Source organism: Nicotiana sylvestris, chromosome 5 (genome assembly GCF_000393655.2).
Source record: "Nicotiana sylvestris chromosome 5, ASM39365v2, whole genome shotgun sequence".
Classification (NCBI taxonomy): domain Eukaryota; kingdom Viridiplantae; phylum Streptophyta; class Magnoliopsida; order Solanales; family Solanaceae; genus Nicotiana; species Nicotiana sylvestris.
In genome coordinates, this window is record NC_091061.1 from 78,501,196 (window position 1) to 78,525,452 (window position 24,257).

General features: G+C 41.0%; 1 protein-coding gene across 1 annotated transcript in view; it reads right to left on the minus strand.

Annotated features, from left to right (window-relative positions):
• LOC138868875 (uncharacterized) overlaps positions 1-12,976 on the minus strand; it is a 45,402-nt gene extending 32,426 nt beyond the window's left edge. Inside the window, exons 1-3 of the mRNA XM_070146451.1 lie at positions 12,877-12,976; positions 12,660-12,795; positions 6,954-7,167 (exon numbers count right to left, since the gene is read on the minus strand). Of these exons, the coding sequence (XP_070002552.1) occupies positions 6,954-7,167; positions 12,660-12,795; positions 12,877-12,976 (450 nt within the window). The remainder of the gene's footprint in view (positions 1-6,953; positions 7,168-12,659; positions 12,796-12,876) is intronic.
• Between the last annotated feature and the right edge of the window lie 11,281 nt (positions 12,977-24,257).

Here is a 24,257-nt window from a genome sequence, read left to right on the forward strand (position 1 = left end):
TTTCTCCATCTAAATTGCAAATACTGATAATCTTCATTAGCTGGGTACCTCATACTTTTTTTTCAAGTTGTTTATTTCACTTATTGAAACTAGTATCCACCTCCTAATTCTCTCGTCGCTCTTTACCATGGGTGGATAGATATTCATGTCTTGGGGCTTCTTATCAAGAGGCTCACACATGATCTGCTGAAGACCTAACATTTACGCATCATAAACTTAATGCAAAATCGAGTTCCTCTGATCAACTCTTCCACAACCACATTTAATCTCTTACCAACTGTCTTTCTAGATGTAGGGATCGTTGTATTATGAATAAGATAGAGTTTAGGAAATTGAGTTCTTACAACTGAGCTCTTCCACACGATCTAGAATAAGAAGAAAGAGTGATAGTCATAAATGCCCTGTAGCCTCCTGCTTATAAGTGTGGTGCACAACACACCCATGAACAAGACTCTACTAGACATGGCTTGTAGACTCCCTAGGAAAGAACTGCTCTGATACCATTTTTTTAGGACCCAAAACGAAGGGGCCGCGACGGGCACCCGGTGCCTTACTCAACCGAGTACAACCGTAACATATCTTTCTTATCATACTATCATGGGTAAATGAGCTAGAAAACACTTCATGAGATAACAAGAGTGAAACATAAGGGAATACTCAACATATGACGACCCAACATGATATGCAAACTTATACATGTGACATACGGGCCTATAAGGCCGACATGACCATTTGTAAACTCAAAACATAAGCCGACATAGCCATACAAGTATCCATACACCTGACATCTGTCTACAAGCCTCTAAGAGTATATAATATTATAAAGTCAGGACAGGGCCCCGCCATACTAATCAATACATATCCAAAGCATACTGACAAAATAGGCAACTCCGGAGAAAGTAGAGTGTACCAACACCTTCCGCTGAGCTGATAGCTTACTTGGAGGACTGTCAACCTATCAATCGAGACCTGCGGGCATGAAATGTAGCATCCCCAGGCAAAAGTAATGTTAGTACGAATAAAGTACCGAGTATGTAAGGCAGGAAAACATAAACAAGAACAGTAATGTAAAGAGAGATATAGGAGATACAACTTGTAACATCTAAGTGCCTCTAGGGGATACTAACATGAAATGTATAATACATATATATACATAACCTTTTAAAAAGCATATGCCTCTTTATTGTATCTCAAAGAGGACTCGGTAAAAATGTACCTGGCCATCATAAGGCTCGGTAGAATCGTACCCGGCCACGTGGAGCTCGGTAATCCTAACTGATCAGTGGTTGCACAATAGGTGCTGTACCCGGCCAACTATAGCACGACTCGGTAGAGTAAAATAGATAGATATATATAATGCATGTAAGACTCATTGGAATCATATTCTGAACCTTTCGGAGAGACGTAAGGTCGATATTCTCTGTACACCTTATTAGGAATAACTCTTCATCAAGAATCTTATAAGAATCAGGAAGTACCAACAACATTTATAACATAAGGATAAAAGAAGCAACCTCAACATCAATTGTTCCATAAGAAGGGAAACAATGTAAGTATTGCCAACTTCTAAGAGTAGAGTACCTTTGGACGCTCGTTAATTGCATTATGTACAATCGAAGTCATGCAAAAGAAGGAAAGGGATAGCCTCACATAACTTGTATATGTACCGCCCAACCTCAAGCTATGCAAGTGTCACTACTCCTTAGTCTATAATAAGAGAAATGACACTATCGTTATCGTTTATGCGTCATAACTATTATGTATCGACCACAACCTATTTTACAATAAAACGGACAACAAAGCCCCTATATATATGACTTCACACAAGTCAAAACAATCACAAACAGTCCAACATACCCCTATCACTTCATACAAAACACGACAACCATAATAGTGTCAAACAATCCGAAAATGTTACGACGAACGACCAACAAACAACCCTGACATTATGTGGTATTTCTATACACCCTTCCTCCTCTAAACTCCATAAAAACAGTAGCAAAAGTGAAAACCCAATAGCAATATGAAACAGCCCACAAAATAGTCCAGCAAGTTCAACAACTCAAAATTAATTTTTCAGTTTACTTAAGCACGTTTCGGCTTGTCTTTTCTTTCAAATTGAGAAACACAACCAAAAGTACATAATTATACCTCTTATCCAATAAACCATCTATGAATTCAACTTAAAAATAAGTTCACAACCAGCCAACCATGACACAAAAACAAACAACATATCATTTTTTCGACACTGGCTAGGTCTATTCTTTATGATCGAGTTACAACTTGCAAATGCATAGATAATGGAAGGAGAAGCATAACTTTACCTTGTACTGAGTATAACCCACAAAATGTGGTCCTTCTTCATCAAAAATCAGTTCCTCAATGCGGCTACAAGAAAGAGAAAGAGAAACTAGCAAGCTGTCCGGACTTTTCGGCACTAGAATCACGTCGTAACACCCGAAATACCCTAGGGTTTGTGTGGGATTTTTAGGGAGGAGTTGCAGGGGTTCAATTGAGTTTTCAAGGACTGAAAGATGGGTGAAATAAATGAGTTTATAATCCTTTAAAAGTCCCCTATTGGCCTTCTTTGGGGCTTTTAATTGAGTCCTCTCATTTTGGCAAGTAGGTGATGCACCTACTTGTTACCTGTCAATTTGCGCAGTCTCGCAAAAATGAGAATATCTCTGTACTCCGAGATCTTATTGACAAACGGTTTAATGCGTTGGAAACTAGACTCATACTTCTTCAATTTTATATGTAGATAATCCCTTGATTACAAGTATATTGGGAGAAAAGTGTAGCTACATTTGACCTAAATTTCAGCACATTATGAATGGAACTTGTGATGACCTTTGCCAATTTTTTGTTCCACAACTCGCTTGACTTAAAGAAATAACACACGACTATCATACGACTAAAAAAACTCATAACTTAACCTCCTCATCATGTTAATCACCCTAGTCTCACCCAAAAAGTATATGTTATAACATTCCAAACTTGTCAACTTTCGATGAAACTTATTTTCTTCAATTCGTTTAGCGCCTAAGCTTTCCAACCCTTCTGGTACTTGTTATTTATGATCTTAAAGATTTGTAACCTCTAAGATAACATGATAAATCTACGTTATGTACTTTCAAAATTTGATCTCATTTCCGAGCTTACATCAATTGGCTTACGACGTACTCCCACATACGAAAACATGGAATGTAACATACCTGCTACGACGTGCAGCCCGATCCCATCAATATCCTCACAATCAGGCCCTCGGCCTCACTCAGTCATCAATCTCTCCAGTATTTTGTTCTCACAATGTCATGTAAATCAGCCCAAATATGATGATGTGATGTATCAATAACTGATGACAGAGACTGAGATATGATATGCAAATGAATGCCTATGACTGAGTATGTAATTGCAATGTAAGCAAATAACTCAATAATAAAATAACCTTGGTGGGTCCCAACAGAATTAGCATGTAGCCTAGACATTGTTTCTAACATGGATTACAACTTAATAGCTCTAGTGCGTGGAGATTTTATGGTTACAGATAAGATCAGGTAACTACACAGTACCACAGGAATACAAAGTCACAATTCACACAGTGCACGCCCGCACACCCGTCACCTAGCATGTGTGTCACTTCAACACCAAACACATAACACGAAATTCGGGGCAACATATCCTCAGCACCAAGTTTAGAAGTGTTACTCACATTGAACAAGCCAAATTCAATACCGAACAAGCCAAACGATTCTCCAAAAACATCATCCCACGTGTACTGACCTTCGAACGGTTCAAAACTAGCCAAAAGCAACTCAAGAATATCAAATAATGCCAAAGAAAATATACCCAATCAATAAGGGTGGAATCTTTAATCAAAAGCCCAAAGTCAACTAAAAAGTCAAACTCGGTCTTGCACCTCGAAACCTAACAAAATTGATAAAATCAAACAACCCATTCAATTACGAGTCCAGCCGTACTAGTTTCACTCAAATTCGACTCCGAATCGATGTTCAAAACTCAAAATTTTACTTTATGAAATTTTAGACAAAACCCCTCAAATTTCAATTTAAAATCATCAATCAAATGCCAACAACGAAGATGGATTAATGAAATATAATCAAAACCAAGTAGAGAATGCTCATCCCAATCCATGTGGTGAAAATCGCCCAAATCTGAGCTCTCCAACTCAAAATATGACCAAATGAACAAATTATTGATATATATATATATATTTCTACCAGTTGTTCTGCCTTGTTTTGTGTGCCAAATAATCTTAAAACTCACTCTTGATGTCTCGAACAAATTCCTTGTAAAATTCTAGTCAAGTTAGGCTTTTGAATAACACTATTTGACCTTATAATGAAGGAGATATGTTGGTTTCAATATTTGGAAATAGTGCAACTTTATAAATACACATTCAGTGGCATTTTCGTAATTAATCTGAAAAATATGGTGACCCAATTCTTAGTAAAATGATCATAAATTCCTCATACGATGTCGAAACTTGATGATTACAGTTGCTATGATTCCAAAATTACGATACGGATCTAATGCTTCAATCAAAACAGAAATAGGAGCTCATTTGCTTAATGTGGTAACTTTTATGCTTGAAGAAACTATGTCTAAACATAAAAAAACGAGCACAACACAATCCAAACCTATCTGAAACTCATTTGAGCCCCTCGGGACCCCGTCTGAATATACCAACAAGTCACATAACATAATACGGGCTTACTCGAGGCCTAAAATCACGCATAACAACATCTAAACCACGAATCGTACCTCTAATCGAATTTAATGAACTTTGAATCTTCAACTTCCTAAACTCGCGCCGAAACATATGAAATCAACCCAGAATGGACTCAAATTTTGCACACAAGTCCCAAATAACATAACAAAGCTATTCTAACTTCCAGAACCACAATACATATCTGATATCCTCAAACCAACTCTCGGTCAAACTTATGAACTTTCCAAACCTTCAAATTTCCAACTTCCTTCATTTAGCGCCAAAACTCTCTAGAAACATCCAAATGCAAATCCATGAATACGCCCGAGTCTGAAATCACCATCCGGACCCAACAGAACCATCAAAACTAAAATTCGAGGTCAATGCTAAAAAGTCAAACTTGGTCAACTCTTCCAACTTAAAGCTTCAATCATGAAATTCATCCCTCCAAATCAATTCTGAATAACCTAAAACCAAAACCAATGATTCACACAAGTCATATTACATCATATGGAGCTACTCATGCCCTCAAATTACCGAGTGAAGTGAAAATGCTCAAGATGATCAGTCGGATCATTACACTAATTAACTATTAAATTAAAGTAGTAAATTAACAACTAAAGATACTAAGGATTGGAGACTAAATTATGGAGGTCTAGAGTTATGATTTTCATAATTATCGGAATCCTTCCCGCTACATCTTCTATAATTTCGCCTAATTGTTCTCTACGATCGTGAGTACTTCGGGTGTCGTAATTCTTTTTCGAGCAACTACTATAATTTACTACACATATGTTCTTTCGAACTATGCTAGCAGGCAATAATTCACCGCTCACTACGATTGTACCAAGGTTTCGTTATTTCGAGTCTCGCCTTTAAATCCTTCTTATTGATTTCTCACATACTATAGGAGTGATATTGTTCAACAACTACCTAAATGTGTACCATTTTGTAAGCAATATAGCTGAAATATTCTCAAGGCATGTGGGCACATAGACCACGAATAAGATAATCAACTCAAATGTTATCGCTCTATGTCCTGGCATAAAACATATCAAAAAGCATAGACACTCAAGTTCTTCCATTCATTATCAGTTTTACAAAAGAATGAATAAGGAAAATTATTTTACATTTTTCTTTAGACTTTAATCCCTAAAGAAAACTGTCAAAGAAGTCCATCATCGGGAAAAGTCAAAAAGTTTGGCAATTTTTTTTAATAAGAAAAAAATTACTACCCGGTTCAAAGAATCATCCCTTAAAAAAGAATCGTGTCAATAAGAAAAATCAAGGGGGATTATTTCTATCTAATTATTTTTCTCGATTTCCCGTTTTCTTGTTTTTCAAATAAACTAGCAAACTGAAAGCCCATAAAATCATCCAGATAATCTCCCCACCCCACACTTAAAATTGGGCATTATCCCCAATGCACATCATAAATAACAAGAGGGTGAAAGAAACTCTCCCGTATGCTAAAGACCGAAGCATTAACGGATCATAGGATACTCATACTTCTCCCGGGCAGAGTCCTTTGTACGGATACCCCACATTTAGTTCAAACCATATATCTTCTTATTGCATCTTTCCAATGGATGTTATTGTCATGCTCCTACTCCGACAAAGTCAAAAATAACACTACAAAAATAACACAATAGAAATACAAAAATATAAACTAGAAATAAAAGAAAGTATTAAAGTTGGGTTGCCTCCCAACAAGTGCTTGATTTAACATCGCGGCACGGCATGAACCGCTTTTTGCCTCCACCTCAAGCTTATGAATTGAATCCTTGCTTTGGCATCAAGTTTTTGGCTATGCTCCAGGGGTGGTGGAACAAATATAATTGGCCCAAGAAACCAATATAGTATTTTGCACTTCTTGGCCTTTAGGTGAGGTGGGTAATCCTGATTTTTAACAAGAAACATTCCAGAATGTAGGCACTTTGTTCCTCATTCCTTGATTCTTCAATTGGCTCGGATGACTCTATTTCCATATCATCATCTACACACAATGAGGAAAAGCGCATGGAGTGAGGACAAATGTGCTCAAACTGAAAATTTACAGGCTTATTCACATCCTCTTCATGACACAAACTAGAGTCGTATAAAATTGCATCTTGAATATTCTCGGTTGACTCTAGTACCACTATTTCAACATGGGCATCCTCAAATTTTAGTTGGATAGATTGTTGGTGCTCTACTCTGACCTTCTTTGTTAGAAACTCACTTTTTGCTCTAATTCACGCTCTTCTTGGCTACTATCCACAATATTGGCCTGTTGAGCATTAAAATCTTCAACTAGTTGACTCACTTGGGCCTTCAAGTTGTGAATAGTTGCCTCTTGCCTTTTTATATGCAACTTTCTTTCATCATTTTGTTCCACAAGACATTTTAACATATCCTTGATCTCTTTCACGTTATCATTCTCGGGTTCTTTGTTCCTATTAACTTCACAGAAAAAGTACGATCAACATAGTAAGGGGTTAGGGGAGGATAGGAAATATAAGCACAACCATAAAAGTAAGCATCTTGACCACCACATACATCACACAAATTCAACAAATAAGATTGAGTTGGTGCACATAACCCGTTCTTAGGAACATTTTGATAATTTTGCCACGAGTGATTTCCTTCACAATATATGTAAGGTTCGATAGTAGAATTACCAACAACTAAACTTCCGTAATTCCACGATGTCACGTTTCTCAAATAAACAAGTAAAATAAAATAAAATTAAAAAAAGAACAAAACAAAATAAAAGTTCAAACTTGAAACCTAGCAATATATCCAACTACAACTACACCGTTAGTTCCCCACCAATGGCGCCAAAATTTGAGCACGGCCAACTCTTTTAAACCCCCCGTATCAATTTCTCACATATGTTAGGAGTGCTGTTGTTCAATAGCTACCTAAATATGTACCCTTTTTCAAGTAATACACAATGAATATGCACATTCAATTGATGACCATTCAATCAACAACAATCACGTTGTTGAACAAACAGATAAATCCAATGGTTTAACTATATAATAGCATAATGAAAATTCATTCCACAAAAGGTTCCATCAAAATCCTAGATAACAAATTAGCTATTCATAATACTATTGTGCACGGTGAAATTGGAGGACCGATTTGTCGTTGACAAATTGCTTCAGTAGGTCACCTCGGAGGCTCGGGACCTCGAGCCAGTTACTTCCCTCAAGATTTGTCGATACCCAGCTGAGGATATCATCGGCCGAAAACCCGACGAACATGGGAAGCTCCCGAAGAATGCATCCGGAGTCGATTAAGTCTATTTGGGCAGCCTAACATTGGCCCACGCATACGTCATGAAGCTAGTTATCTGTTCCATCCCGCTTCCTTTATCACTCAACGTATCTTGTACTAAGTTTGGTCTCCCCCATTCTTAGAAAAGGGGAGTCATTAACACTCTGTAAGGCAAGCTCCAACTACTCTGTGCAATATCAATAATATCTCTCTCTCTTTCTTCTCTCTAACTTACTTGCTCGAGGCCACTTTAGCATTTATCACTTTCTTACTTGTTCTTCATTCATTGCTTGGTCTTGGCCATAAAGAGCCTTGTTTGATCATATCTTAACTGTTATCCCATTCCCGACTACCCCCGATAGCTCGAGATCGAGCCGGATATCGACCCTGAGGCCCTATATCGACCAGTTCGAAGCCCGAGCAACAAGCCCTTCAGTTTGATTACTGCCCCATTTTTAGCTTGTATCTCATCGTTAAACTTCATATTCTTAGCATCAACTGCTCTAAACAACTAGCATAAAAATAGATCACGTATTTTTAGAGTCCCATTTTACAAATTTAATTGTTGTTACCATTTTCACGGTAAAAAGTTTGGCGCCCACCGTGGGGCTAAAAATTATAGTGATTATTTTTTTGCTAGCTTCATTACACAAACACAAGTTATCTTTCACGTTTTTTCTTGCTCGAGATCTTTGATTTCTGGTCAAAATGTCTGGCTCGGTAAACAAAGTCGAGAACGACAACCTCGAAAATCACGGGGAAAATGGCATGGCTATTTCGGTTATTGACGTGCTACCACAGAGTCCCGATAACGTGCCCGGACCGATTCTAGCGGATGCAGATTTACAGGACGCCCAACAGGTCGATGAAACCTCATACACCGACATGAGCATATGGCATAGCGACTGAAAAGAAGCCCAAAAGACACCAGCTCGGGATGCACATGAAGTCAGTATTCACGATATTTTTGAAATGTTGCAGGCATACTAGTTGGCCATAGCTCAGTTACAAAGCCATCCGAAGACTCCCAGCACAATAGCACCGAAAACAGCTCCCCTTCCAAACAAGTACCCGAGAGATCAAGCAATAATGGATCGGTAGCCGACCCTGCCATAGTAAAGATGCTTGAGGAACTCACCAAAAGGATCGAATCGGGTGAAAAAATGATAGCAACCAACAATAAGAAGGTCGAGACCTACAACTCTATGGTCGATCAGATCCCGGGTGCCCCCGGTCCTCAAGGGCGTGGATTCAAAGAAGTTCATACAAAGGCCATTCCCCGAGGCAGCGGCCCCGAAGCATATTCCAAAGAAGTTCAGAATGCCGGAACCCCCTAAGTACAATGGTACCACCGACCCTAATGAACACGTTACTGTCTACACCTACGTAGTAAAAGGAAGCGATATAAAGAATGACGAAATCGAGTCTGTATCACTGAAAAAATTCGAGGAAATACTCTCGAAGGGGGCCATGATATGGTATCACAACTTGGCTCCTAATTCCATAGATTCATTCGCCATGCTAGCAGACTCCTTTGTAAAGGCACATGCCAGAGCCATCAAGGTAGCGATAAGGAAATCTGTTGTTTTCAAAATAAAGCAAAGAAAAAACGAGATGTTGTGGGAATTCGTGTCCCACTTTCAGATAGAACAGATGAAGCTACTACTAGTCTCCGATGACTAGGTAGTGCAGGCCTTCACCCAAGGCCTGAACGAATGAAGCTTAGTGGCTTCAAAACAGCTGAAACAGAACTTGATCGACTATCTGGCCGTGACCTAGTCGGACGTCCACAACCGGTACCAGTCGAAGATTAGAGCCGAGGATGACCAGTTGGGAGCCCCTTCGGGCTCAGTATACCCAAGCAGGCTCATGGAAAGGAAACTGAAACCAAACAAAGAAAGGTATCAGCCATACCTCGAGGATAGGAGGAATGCCCCGAGGCGCAACCTACCTCGCAATGATCGGAGGGTGGATCGAGGACAAGACCCTCAAGGGCTCATCAACAGAACCATGTTCGATGGGAACATAGTGCCAACGGGTGCGACCCATCTGTCAGAATACAACTTCAACGTCGATGTGTCAGACATCCTGTTTGCTATTAGTAAGATCAGAGACGCCAAGTGGCCCAAACCGATGCAGGCAGATCCTTCACAGAGGAATTTCAACCTAGTATGCGAGTTTTACAACACGCACGACCATAGGACCGAGGATTGTCATCAACTACGAGAGGAGGTTGCTCGGCTACTCAACAAAGGACATCTTTGGGAATTACTTAGCGATCGAGACAAAAACCAATTCCGAGAAAGGGAGGCAACCAAGAAGAATCAGTTAAATGAGCTGCAACATGTCATCCACATGATCATGGGGGGCGCCGATGCCCCGCAGGAACCCGTAATGAGAAGAACAAAAATATCCATCACCAGAGAAAAGCGGACTCCAGTATATATCCTCGAAGACGCCCTAACGTTCAGCGAAGAGGACACTGAGACCCTATCTCAACCCCACAACGATGCCCTGGTAATTTCCTTCCTTGTAAATTCTTTTCAGATAAAATGTGTACTCGTGGATTCAGGTAGCTCGACCAATATTGTTAGGTCGAGGGTAATAGAACAACTCGGACTGCTCAATCAAACCATGCCCGCCACTCGGGTCCTCAATGGATTCAACATGGCAATCGAAACGATGAAAGGAGAAATCATCCTCCCGGTTATCGCGGCCGGCACGACCCAAGACACCAAATTCCATGTCATCGAGGGAGACATAAGGTATAACGCCTTATTCGGGCGACCGTGGATAAACTACATGAGAGCAGTGCCATCCACCCTTCACCAGATGATAAATTCCCAACAAAGGACAAAATTAAAACCATCTACGGGGAACAACATGCGGCAAGGGAAATGTTCGCAATACACAATGTGGTACCAACATTCGTATCTCCACCCCGAATAAACCAAAGGGCGAATCGGGCCTCACCCTCTATCGAACTTGACAATACGAAGTAGAAATCCATACTGCATTTTTGCCTCAGGCAATTATAACAAATCAATCCTGATGCATCGCCAGCATATCTCACTTCAAGGTACGACCATCTCCCTTTTTGTTTCAAATTTAGAACTAACCATTATGCAGGCACCCGACCGGAGCTGTCATAATGCTAACACTGCCTGAAGACCTCAAGGCTCTAAAAATGCACCCGTTGCACTCTTTTCCTTCGACTGAGTTTTTGTCCTAAAAAAGAAGGGGTTTTACCGGAAGGTTTTTAACGAGGCAACGTCTGCGAGCTGCTCAAGGAAAACTCCGCAAGTTGCAGACAACTTTGAACAGTAAGAGCCATTCCCCCATAAAGCTACCCGCTCGAAAAGGTCTTGAAGCGCCAAATGGGGTTCCTGTAGGAAGCAATGTACTAGGCCAAACGGTCTAAAGAACTGTGTCCATATAGTTAGGCCCCCGTGAGCAAATACGTGTACTATTATACCAAGCAATCAAAGAATATCTTTTGTCAAATACACCTTCGCAAAGTAAGGTAACAATTCTTTCGCTGAAAACGTCCCGAACACTCGGGGACTGGCGCCAGCAATTCAGCGCTCAGACGGCCTCCGGGCCGAAACTCCAAAATCACGAAACCTTCAGGTAAGGCAATGCGGAAATCGCCAAGCGTCACAAACATCAAAGGTACCTTAAGTACTCGAAGACTACCGCCAGTCGCCACGCACCTAAAAATACGAGGCCGTAAGACCCCGAGTGAGCAAACTCGGTCTAGCAAAGATCTGCTCAACACAACAACACGTATTTAGATCAATAGATCAAAGGTGTATCGGTCACCAAAAGCACCTCGTACTCCAAAAAGAAAGTTCAGCATGCTCACGGTAGGGGTCCCTCCACCGAATGCGTCCCGAAATACTCGGAGACATAGCGTCAACAATTTGGCACCCGCGCGACCCCAGGGTCAGAACTCCGGGCTCATAAGGCCCCAACAAGGCAACTCCGTGCTCACGAATAATAGCCTTCGAGCCTAAGGAGACTGTCGTCACTCACCATAGACTGGAAAATCCGAGGCCGTAAGACCCAGAGTGGGCAGACTCGGCCTAGCGAGATCTATCTTACATAGCAACAAAATTGTAAGACCTCAACAGGCATGACAAAATGCAAGACCTCAACAGGCATGGAAAAACTGTAAGACCTCAACAGGCATGACAAACTGTAAGACCTCAGCAGGCATGACAATTTTGCAAGACATTACTACAGGAATAAAACTCAATCCCGAAGTTTAGGCTATACATCGCAATTGTAAGTTTCCCGAAAGGGCATACCATCGGTGTAGATGCCTAAACTATCATTCGGGATCAAAAATGGCTCTTGCCAAACATATATGACTATGGTCAAAATGGCTGCACCAGCTAAATTAACGCGACTCGGGGACGCCCAACTGTCATTAACAAAATCACAGGCCATTACTTCGAATCTACTTCGAAAAGCACCGGTTAAAACATGCGTCCCTCAGTAGGCAAATGAGCTTTGACCATGTCAGATCCAAATCAAAAGGCTTCGAGCTACTTATCCTATGAGGTAAAAACCTTCCGAGGTGCTCAAACATCACCGCTAACGACTTGAAATCGAGGTTCTTCCCAAACCGATGATGGGTCAGGCAAAATTATTACAAAAAGACCTTAACGAGAGGAAAACAAAGCCTATAATATGCCCACGGGCAAAAGTGTAAGAGCCATTGTCACCAGCCAAACGAGCATCCGAGCCACACACTAAAAGGTCGCAACGAGCAATAGTGTAAGAGCCACTGTCGCCAGCTTGCAAATTGAAAATTTGAGAATTAAAATGAACTTGAGTCGCAACCCGCTTCGGAGACCGGATAAAAAGTAGTTAATTACACATGCCTAAGGGCACAACATAAGTGCCATTATTGCCAGCCAAATGAGTCTCAGGGCCATACACATAAAAGGTCACTCCGACCCAAGGCGTAAGAGCCATTATCGCCAGCCCATGCTGACGTAAAAATCGAGGGTAAATTGAGCTCGAGTTGAAGCCTGACTCGGAGATTGAACCCAAAGATGGTTAAAGTACTCAAGCCTAAGGTTAAAAAATAAAATCCGCTATCGCCGACCTAATAAACATCGGGGCCATATTGCAGGTTCAGAGATTTCTGTCAATCCAAAGGTTGAATCGACACGAATGAAATCCTGACGAACAAGAGTACAGAAGATATCCCGTCTTATTTTTACATATTGGCGGTGAAGCACAATCTCAACCTACAACATATTATGAAAGCTATATACACAAAGAAGAAAGTAGTGAATAGACGTTCCCCATTCGACAACTATGGCCCGATGGGCTCCTCCTCGCTGTCCTCAGCATCAGATAGAAGGAACTTGGCATCATACTCCTCTCCTTTGGCTTTCTTGATCTCCCCCGAGAGATCGAAGCCCCAGACATGAATCTCCTCGAGGATTTCCCTCCGGGATCTACATCTCTCATATTCCTTGATATTGCTTGCACGATCAAGGGCACTCTTCAGCTCAGCTCTAACAACGGCAGCGCTCCTCGAATAGGATGCCACTTTCTGTCTCGCCCTGGTATTGCTCATCACAACCTCGGCCCAGACATTCACCACCTCGATTTTTGCCTGAGCAGAATCATTCGCACGAACAATCTGGATTTGCGCCTCAAGAGCAAAAGCCTCGGCCTGAGTCCTCAGTTCACCACAAGTATTCCTAACTCGGTCGGCTTCGCCCATAAGGTACTCCTGAGCCTTCGTCTTTTTTCTGCAACTAAAAAATAAGCAAAAGCCTAACCTCACAGGTTAAAAAAGTGAAGTACTTACTACGAGATGTCACCTGCCCCATCAAATAGCTCTCGTATTTCGAGCTTCGGTACGCCCCATATCGCTAATGCATCAACTCAACTTCCTTCTCCATGCTAAGGAGCCTAAGGGACTTGTCCTTATCCAGAACTCTCCAAGGTCTAGCCCCATGGTGGATCAGTTCAAACCTGAGCCTATCAAAGTACTACAGGAGGAAAACTTGATAAGGAAGGGAAGATACAAGATGCAGAAGAACTGTGCTGAAGCTCACTGCGAAGTAAAGCTGGCGGGCTTCCATGAAGGCCGAAGCACATTCCTGCTGGCCTACCCCCTCGGCCTTGGAAAGAACTGATCTCGGTTGAAGCATGATCACTCAGAGGAACCACTGCTCTGGAATCAAAAACATCAAGAACAACAGGCTCAGACGATGTTCTCTCATCGGATACACGGACCCATTTAGCCCCGCTAAAAGCTCCATCACACTACGAGTGCATATCCTATTTATCGCATCGTCCCCTGGCTAGGAAGCCTACAACTCCTCCCCCCCTATCCGAAGGAGCACAGCCTCGCCCCTGGGGGACCATCCAATACCAACAATGTATGTATAAATACAACAGAAGAAAGAAGACACAACTACTAAGTTCGCTCTCACCATAGGCAGAGCTAGAAAAGCGTGTCACCTAAAGAATACTGCTCCATTCTCCAAGCAAATAATACGGGTTCCTAAGGTATAAAACCAGTGGTTAGCACCCGAGCAGAGCAACTTGTCCATGGCCTATCTCTGCCGCCCCCGGAAACAGTAATGAAGGGCGTGATCAACCGGCACCATGGAATTAGCAGACCCCGATGCCCCCGAAAACCGGAGGGGGAGCTTCTCCCCCTTGTCAGATTAATCCTGTCATTACCGCCATAGCAGCCGCGAAGTTGAAAGACTAAAGGGCGAAAAGAGGTACATGCATGTTGATACTAGAAACATGGAGCAGAAAATGGCAACTGCGTGAGACAGGATAACCCTTGGAGGGTGGAAATAGCCTCATATCATACATTGGAAGAGCGGTGACAATTCGAAGCCGACCAAAGATGCTAACCAATAGCTCCATCTCCAGCCTCGAGGCGATACCTGATCTCGAAGACCTCCATCATAGTAAGGCGGAGCTCAAGAGAGCCAACAACGCCTTCACCAACACAAGGGTGGCACACAATTTTGAAGATCTCCACCAAGGGAAACCAGTCTATGAAGAAATAAGCGTTTTTGAACATCACCCGTACAAATGGGGCTCTAGCTGCTGTCCAGGATGGTCCGAGTGCGAGCAAGCCTTCGCTCAGGGGCTGCTTTCAGGAAATCACCAGCATCCCCCATCCACGAGTCCCCGAGCAAATTTCTTCTCAAAGGTCATTATGAGGCCCAAAAACAATATCCTCGCTTCCACGCAAAGTCAGGGTACTAGCGGCCCGAGTTTATTGGCCTTATTCGAGTTCGGTCCGAGGAATCGCGAAAGGCCCAACGCGAAGCCGGTTCTGTGAACTAAAGGCCGGAAGGAATACTCACATCCGGGTTCAGTGTTAGAAATGACAAAACAAGATCGTGCATTCAGAGCTTCCACAAACAAAAAGAAATACAGCAAGTATCAAAGGCAGGGGTCAAGGAAATATCTTTGTATTCATAAAATGTTCGCTTACAACGGCCCTCGAGGGGTCCTTACATATGATTACAAAAGCCCACAAGGGGATCCTTACACAAAAATAAAGAAGTTCAAGGGTATGCATAGAACAAGAGTCTAAGAAACTAGCCTATTCTCAAAGTGCGCCGTCTCCGACATCATCTCCTCAGGCGTGTGACCTCAAAGACAATATCTTCCAAGTCCTAACCCCTCGGGGACCTCATCTCAATCCTCCCGAAATGGCATCTTTAAAAGGAAGGATATAAAGATGAAAGTGAGGGAGAAGAGCAAAATGACGAAGGAGAAGCCGGAAAAAGACAAGAAGTGGCTGGGTGAAAAATTTGGCTAGTACGAACTCCGCCAGCACTACCATTGTAAAGCCACTTCTTGACACGTTGCCTCGGCCCGGGAGGCATCAACAAGAAGAGACTTTCTCCATACCCCTAGGAATCCAAAGGGGGTGTAACACGCCAAGCCGATGAAGGAGAGTGAGCAGCGGTGTATAATCCAAGTATCTCCCTGGGTCGGAGAAAATCGGTCCTCAACTTCATTGCCCTGAGCCAATGGAGGCAGTAACAACAACAACAACAACAATAACATCACAGCAGCAGAACTTTGTCCAACCGAAGAAGGATCGAGAGTTGGGACATAGCGCGCATGACATTGACAAGAGACCTTGAGGCCGTGGGCCTCAAACATGGCGAGACGACAAAAACTAAAAATAGCAAAAAAGGAGGAAATGATGGGTATCAAGGAATGCTTGGATGAAAAACTGATCATAAGAAGCCCCATTTATAGGGGGCAAAGTAACCGACGATGCCATTATCGCCCTCGAAAAGCGTAACAGCAGGCACAATCAATGCATTCATGGAAGTTGAATCGACAGCAATATTGTGACCTAAAAAACGAGGAGTCACGACACATCGGATGACCCTAAAAGAGCGAAAGGGTAAAATGCCTCGACACTTGTAAAAGGGGCTACACCAACAACACAACATCATTACGGGAGCCCGTGAAATGGGATGTCAAAATCATTTTGTTATCGCTTGCCTCTAAGAAACACAGAGACTATCTATGCACGGTGAAATCGGAGGACTGATTTCTCGTTGACAAATTGCTTCAGCAGGTCGCCTTGGAGGCTCGGGACCTCGAGCTGGTTACTTCCCTCAAGATTTGTTGATACCCAGCCGCGGATAACATCGGTCGAAACCCCGACGAACACGGGAAGCTCCTGAAGAATGCATCTAGAGTCGATTAAGTCTATTTGGGCAGCCTAACATTGGCCCACACATACGTCTATTTGGTCTCGCCCCTTCTTATAAAAGGGGAGTCGTTAACACTCTGTAAGGTAGAACTCCAACTACTCTACACAATATAAATAATCTCTCTCTCTTTCTCTCTCTCTCTCTCTTCTCTCTATCTTGCTCGCTCGAGGCCACTTTAGCATTTATTACTTTCTTACTTGTTCTTCATTCATTGCTTGGTCTTGGCCATAAAGAGCCTTGTTTGATCATATCTTAACTGTTATCCCATTCCCGACTACCTCCGATAACTCGAAATCGAGCCGGATATCGACCCCGAGGCCCTACATCGACCAGTTCGAAACCCGGGCAGCAAGCCCTTCAGTTTGATTACTGCCCCATTTTTAGCATGTATCTCATCGTTAAACATCGTATTCTTAGCATCAACTATTCTAAACAACTAGCATAAAAATAGATCACGTATTTTTAGAGTCCCATTTTACAAATTTAATTATTGTTACCATTTTCATGGTAAAAAACTATGCAAGACTGCAATACTATAATTCATAACCAATACTTGAAATAGGAAGAAGAAAGTGAAAAACTCGTAGAAGAATTCTCTACCTTGATCCTTGTGTATACTTGCCTCCTTAGTTCCCCCATTCAAAAGTGAGTTTAAGGACTATTTATTTATATGAGACAAAGTTTTCATGGGCAAAATAATACAAGCCAACTCCGGAACAACCTTTTTAGGTTAGCTCGTTCTCTCTCTCCTGCGCACGTGAGAGTGAACGAGCGAAGTTCTTCTATTTTTCTTTTCCTTCTAGGTATCTCGTGCACTTCCATGCCTTTTTATCTTAATCCACTATTTTTTAAGCCCCCCTAAGCTAGATCATTCACTCTCTTGTGTGCACGTCAGAGTGAACGAGCGAAGTTATTCTTTTGTCTCTTAGTCCCGAATCAACTTCTTTTTCTCACTTTTCGTCCAACTTGCTCCTACACATAAGAATGCACGTAATTAGCATAATTCACCATAAAAACTCATGTAACCTCGTGCAACCACACAAGTTATGAGATGAAAGTACACCGAAAAATATGTATTTTTAGCCGTTTATTATTCTCTCAATTATTTGATTATACATTATTAGGATTAGCATCTAAAAGAGATAAATATCAGAAAAAGTATATTATAGAAAAGCGTAGTGTAACGATCCAACCAGTCTTTTGAGTTCTAGCATCCTATTCTATGATCTAAGATTTGATTATGTTCATATGATATTTTAGGACTTGCATGTATGATTTGTTCGGGTTTTGAGAGGTGGGGAGAGATTTGAAATTCTTGGTTGAAAACTAAAGACTTTAAGTTAAGAGAGTTTAACAAAGTCAATATTTTAGGTAAACAAACTTGGAATAGAAATTTGAAGGTTCGGATAGGTTAGTATAATAATTTTTAACTTGTGCGTATGTTTGGATCGGGTCTAGGATGGCTCGTGTTTGATTTGGCCCTTAAAAATGAAAGTTAGTAATTTGAAGATCTTAAAATTTTACAAGTTTGACTTTGTGTTTTTGCACTTCGATTCATCTTTTTAGACTTTGGATAAGTTTATATAGGTTATTTGGATTTGTTGGAATGGTTTAGAGGTGATTCAAATAGTTTGAAAGTGATCCAGACCTATTTTGTGAAATGTGAAGCTTGTAGAACTTAAGAAAGTTCATATTTGGTTTGGATCTTGATTCTTAGTTATGGTATTTCTAGATGTGTTTTGAGCCTTTTGATAAGTTTGGATAGGGTATATGAACTCATTGGAATGACTGGATGGGATTCGAGGGGCTCATGTGATTTTCGGTGCGTTTGGAGAGAGTTTTGGAAGATTTGAAATTGCAAAAATGGAGTTTTGCCGCACCTGCCTAACTTTATAAGGATATTTCTCTCAATGTATAGGGAATTTTGGGATGATATTCAAATAAAAGTTGTACTCCTTTGAATCTAATTTTTAGAAATTTAGATTTTTCATCATTTCGATATTTGCACAAAAAATTATGACCATTTTAGTGAAGGAGGGCAACACCGTTATTTTTGAGTAATTCTGCAATTGTTATATATAATCCCATTTAGTCCTTATTTTTATTATTTTGGGAGGTGTCTTCTGAGAGAAATTTCATCTACTAGTTTGTGGTAATTGATTCTTTATGGTAGGCTATAATTACGTATTTAGTCGCTTATTGCACTCTAATTTACTGCACTTTAATGGTATTTGAGCTTTAATCGCTAGTGTTTGGTACTTATTGTGTATTTTATACCTTGTAGGAGTGAGTCCGAATGATGTAGATGTTATGGAGCTAATTAGAGCTTTGAAGTCTGAGTAAAAGCCCAAGGAATTAGGCCGGGATCACGTTCGAGGGTCGAGGACCAAGTCCAGTTGTCAAAAAGTGAACAAACAAATTTATTCTGAGAAAAGCCACTACCGTGCTGCATGGGGCACCGTGAGGCGTGGAGTGGAAGTGCAAAAGTGGTCTGACAAGCAAAGTGCAAGATCTCTGTATTTCCTCATTACCGCGCCGCATGGAGCGGTGCGGTGTGCAACACGCGACTATGCAAAATTGTCAGGGTGATTTCAAAGTTCAGCTAGGAAATGGTAGTTTCGTCCGAACTTGTTTCTACAAGGTATATGTCACGACCCAAAACCCACTGTCCGTGATGGCACCTAACCCAACCCGCTAGGTAAGCCAACTAATAATTATCCAGTTTCAACCATATTAATAAGGAAATTAAACAGAAAAAAATTATCTAAATTTTATACATTTCCCAAGGACTAAAAGAACAAATCATGAGCTTATAAGTAGGGCTGCCTATCGGGCGGATAGGGCGGTTATTTACTCTTAACGGTTTGACTTATCGGTTATCGACTTTTAAAAGTATTAATCCGCTAGCCACCCAATAAGATATCGGGCATATAGGTATCAGTTAGCTCTTATCGGGCGGTTATCGAGTGATTTATCGGCCTAATTCGTGAATTATTCTAGGACACGCACTTGGTGCTACTTCATGCCTTCTCTCTCTTTAAGTGTGTTCAACATATAAAGAAAAAATTATATGGATTAAAAATAATATTATATATATATATATTCTTAACGGGTTAACGGATTATCCGTTATGAATTGAATAATCCGCCCCCAAACCGATAAGCGATTAATAAAAAAAAGTCAATTTGTTCCCCGTCCGTTAAACCGTTAATCTGATACCAATAAGCCATTAAGCTTCGGTTTTGCTTCGGTTTTCAGTTTCGGATCGGTTTTGAACACCCCTACTTCTAAGAATAGAACTTACAAAGACGATATAAAGTAAATACATCTTCTGTTTGAAAAGTACATAAACAAAGTTTTATAATCTAGGCTACCAAAAACAATAGGCAGCTACAACTGGGACGCATGTACATCTTCAAATCCAGCTCCCCTCGAACTCAACAACAACATCAGCCAACATCTGCACGCAATGTGCAGAAGTGTAGTATGAGTACAACCGACCCCATGCACTCAATAAGTAACAAACCTAACCTTAGGTTGAAAGTAGTGACGAGCTAGAACATGGTCGGGTCCAAAATCAATAGCCAACAACAATTCATAACAATGTAGAGCATATAAATAAGGAAATAACTCAGAGATAAAATGCTCAACTTTTTCACAGTTTTCTAATAATAGTTCCGCTTTTCAAGAATAACAGTAAAAACCCAAATCATTTACCGAAATCGTGGAAAAATATGTTATAGTTTGAAAACTATAATTTTTCCAGATAGGAATTCTGAAATACCTATCTATGCCCACATATCAATGTGTCTAAGAAAGTCATAATGACGTGATACCGTACAACATGAGGAAAAATGCATCTTTATGCGTATATGTCATACGTGCATGCCAATGCCATGTATCTCAGAGATAAATCATGTACTCACACTCTCACAGTACAAAATCTCATTATCTTACACTTTCCACTTATCATGCTCAACCACTCGGTACTGTATATGGCCCATACGGTCCAGGGAAGATCCATCGCGGAATATATACATCACTGACCATCAGTAACTCAGTATCGAGGAAGATCAATCCAGACTCATGGAGAAGATCCATCTCCAGGTATATAAATGCTTCGGACAAGATCCATGTCCAGGGAAGATCTATCCCTCAATATAATCAATCGCGCTCACTAAGGGGTGTGTACAGACTCCGGAGGGGCTCCTACATCCCAAGAGCTATAATTTGCATGGACAACTCACGTGCCATAGTATCAATATCAGAATTCGCATGGACAACTCATGTGTTATAGTATCAATATCAGAATCTGCACAGACAACTCACGTGCTGCACGGACAACTCATGTGCTATAGTATTAATACCCCCAGACTTAGGCCCTCGGCCTCAATAAGTCATCAATCTCTCCAGTCTCACTCACGGGCTCACAATATTATGAAACTAGCCCGATAATAATGATATGATGTGTCAATAAATAATAACTGAGACTGAGATATGATGTAAATGCATGAATATGACTTAGTACAAAATATCAATGAAATCAGTGAGGTGACAGCAAGAAACGATCATTATGGGTCCCAACAATATTGACATAAAGCCTAAACATGATATCTTGCATGATTGATAGCTCAATTACATTATCACATTGTGAAAACACAAATATCAACAAAATAAGACCACTATACAGTGCCCTGAAAATAATGGAGTCAAAATTCACTGGGTGCATGCCCACACGCCTGTCACCTAGCATGTGCATCACCTCAACATCAATCAAATAACACGTAATTCGGGGTTTCATACCCTTAGCACTAAGTTTAGAAGAGTTACTTACCTCAAGCAAGCCAATTCCAATATTGATCAAGCCAAGCGATGCTCCAAAATGCCATAACACGCATAGCAGCCTGCGAACTGCTCAAAACTAGCCAAAAGTAACTCGAATACATCAAATAAAGCCCAAGGGAATAATTCCAAATGATAAATATCAAATCCTTAATCAAAATCTAAAACCAGCAAAAAATCACAACTGGGCCAACGCCTTAGAACCCAACAAAACTCACAAAAACCCATTCAATTACGAGTCTAACCATACTAGTTTCACTCAATTCCAACTCCAAATCGATGTTCAAAACTCAAAAATTCATATTATGAAACTTTAGGCCAAAACCCCAAATTTCCTCTTTAAAATTCATCAACCAAAAGCTAAAATCGAAAATAGATTCATGGAATATAATCAAAACCGAGTAAAGAACACTTACCCCAATTCATATGGTGAAAATTACTTCAAGAATTGCCTCAATCCAAGCTCCATAGCACCAAAAATGTAAAAATGGCCGAAACCCTCGAAATAGAGTACTTTATACTTCTGCCAAGACACCCTATTTCGCGAACGAGGGAACACCATCGCATTCGCGATGAACAGAAGTTTTAGCCACAAATAATTCTCTATATGTTAGCGGCACAAGCCTCCGAACGTGATACACACCGAAGACAGAACTACATGAACGTGGCCCAAGCCTTGAGAACATGATCAAGAAAGATCCTCCAACCTAGCTCCCAGCTTAACTCTACGCGAATGCGTTCCCCGTTACGCGAACGCGAAGAAGTCTTGCCCCAACACTACGCGAATGCAGGACATACGTCCCGTCTGCGAAGAACAATTTGTTGCTTCCATCAAAATACACTACGTGTTCGTTATACTGGCCACACGAACGTGATGAAGGGGTGTGACACTAGAAACCAGCTGAATACAACAACGAAAAATAAAGGAAAAATGATCTGAAACATGCCCAAGACCCTTGGGACCCCGTCCAAACATACCAAAAAGTCCTCTAACATAACATAGACCTACCGGGGGCCTTAAAACATACACAACAACATCGAAACGATGAATCACACCTCAATTTGGAATAAATGAACTTTGAAACTTTAAACTTCCACAACCGATGCCGAAACCTATAAAATCCCGTCCGATTCACCTCAAATTTTCTACACAAGTCACATTTGATATTATGGACCTGCTCCAACTTCCGAAATTGAAATTCAACCTCGATATCAAAAAGTCCACTCCCGGTCAAACTTTCCAAAATTCCAACTTTCGCCATTTCAAGCCAAATTCTACTACAGACCTCCAAATCACAATCTGAATGCGCTCCTAAGTACAAAATCACCCAACAAAGATGACGGAACCATCAGAAATCCAATCCGAGGTCCAATACTAAAAAGTCAAACTTGGTCAACCCTTTCAAATTTAAAGCTTCTAGCTGAGAATCATTCTTCCAAATCAATTCCGAATAACCTGCAAACCAAAACTGCCGATTCAAATAAGTCGTAATACATCATACGGAGCTACTCATGCCCTTAAGCAATCGAGAGAAGTTCAAATGCTCAAAACAACCGGTCGGGTCGTTACATCCTCCTCCACTTAAACATATGTTCATCCTCGAACATGCCCAGAGTTATTCTCAGAGCCATCAAACCACAATGTAACCTTACCATGCACATACCTGGGGATGGTCCCACATCACCCTATCCCATATAAGTCTGATAACACCACATAACTAAAATTTCTTGATTCAACCTAGCCCATAAACTTTAGAACGCAATTTCCAACATCCAGAATTTCCCATAAGATCAGAATTTCGCATCAACATCTTGTATAAGTCTGAACAAGCTGTACCAAGCCGTAACCATAACTCAAATACTTAAAACTCAAATACCACATAACTCAAATTCTCGTAGCGATATTTTCTAATCAGAGTAGCTGCTCCAAATAACCCAATGCCGGTAATAAACCTCTTATCAAACAAAGCATCGTTCTAACACCTTCACACACTGCCAATAATGAAAGAAACATGCAGAGACCCATAGCCATTCACTATATCAACAGGTCATGGAGCTCCCACTCTGTCGATAAGAACTATAACAAATATCTAAGCCGACTTTTGATATTATCCTTCCAACCATGCTGCAATCAATCATGAAACGCCCAAATACCCATCTCGCTCAAATTCTACAATAAAACCCAAATAGAATCGCACCATGTGTGCATATAACCAACGAATCACAACTCCTCGTAGCATAGAAGAGTAACTCACAAATCATTTCAGAATATGAGTAAGCTCAACAATAACCGAATGGCGTATCCCTCAACAACAGCAGTATAGATCCAACCAATCTGACTCAGTGTAGAATGCACATCCTAATTAGGCCTACTAATGGACCCCCATATCAGCTCTAGTCACCTATAGATAGATAACTAACCCTTCGAAAGTCTACAATGACTAAATCATAACATATACTATCATCTTGCTAGCTTCGGCGACAACTTTGCAGTCCATAACCATGAAACAATCTGCCCCTAAGAACTCCCAATCTCCAAATCCATAGAACACATGAATTACCCTATCTGATCCCAACTCCATTGCCCGACTATCTAACACATCTCTTATACATGATTATCCCACTAGGAATACTTCTAAAATTCTTCCGTGCCACATAGAAAAATTTGAGTATCAGTAGTGGAA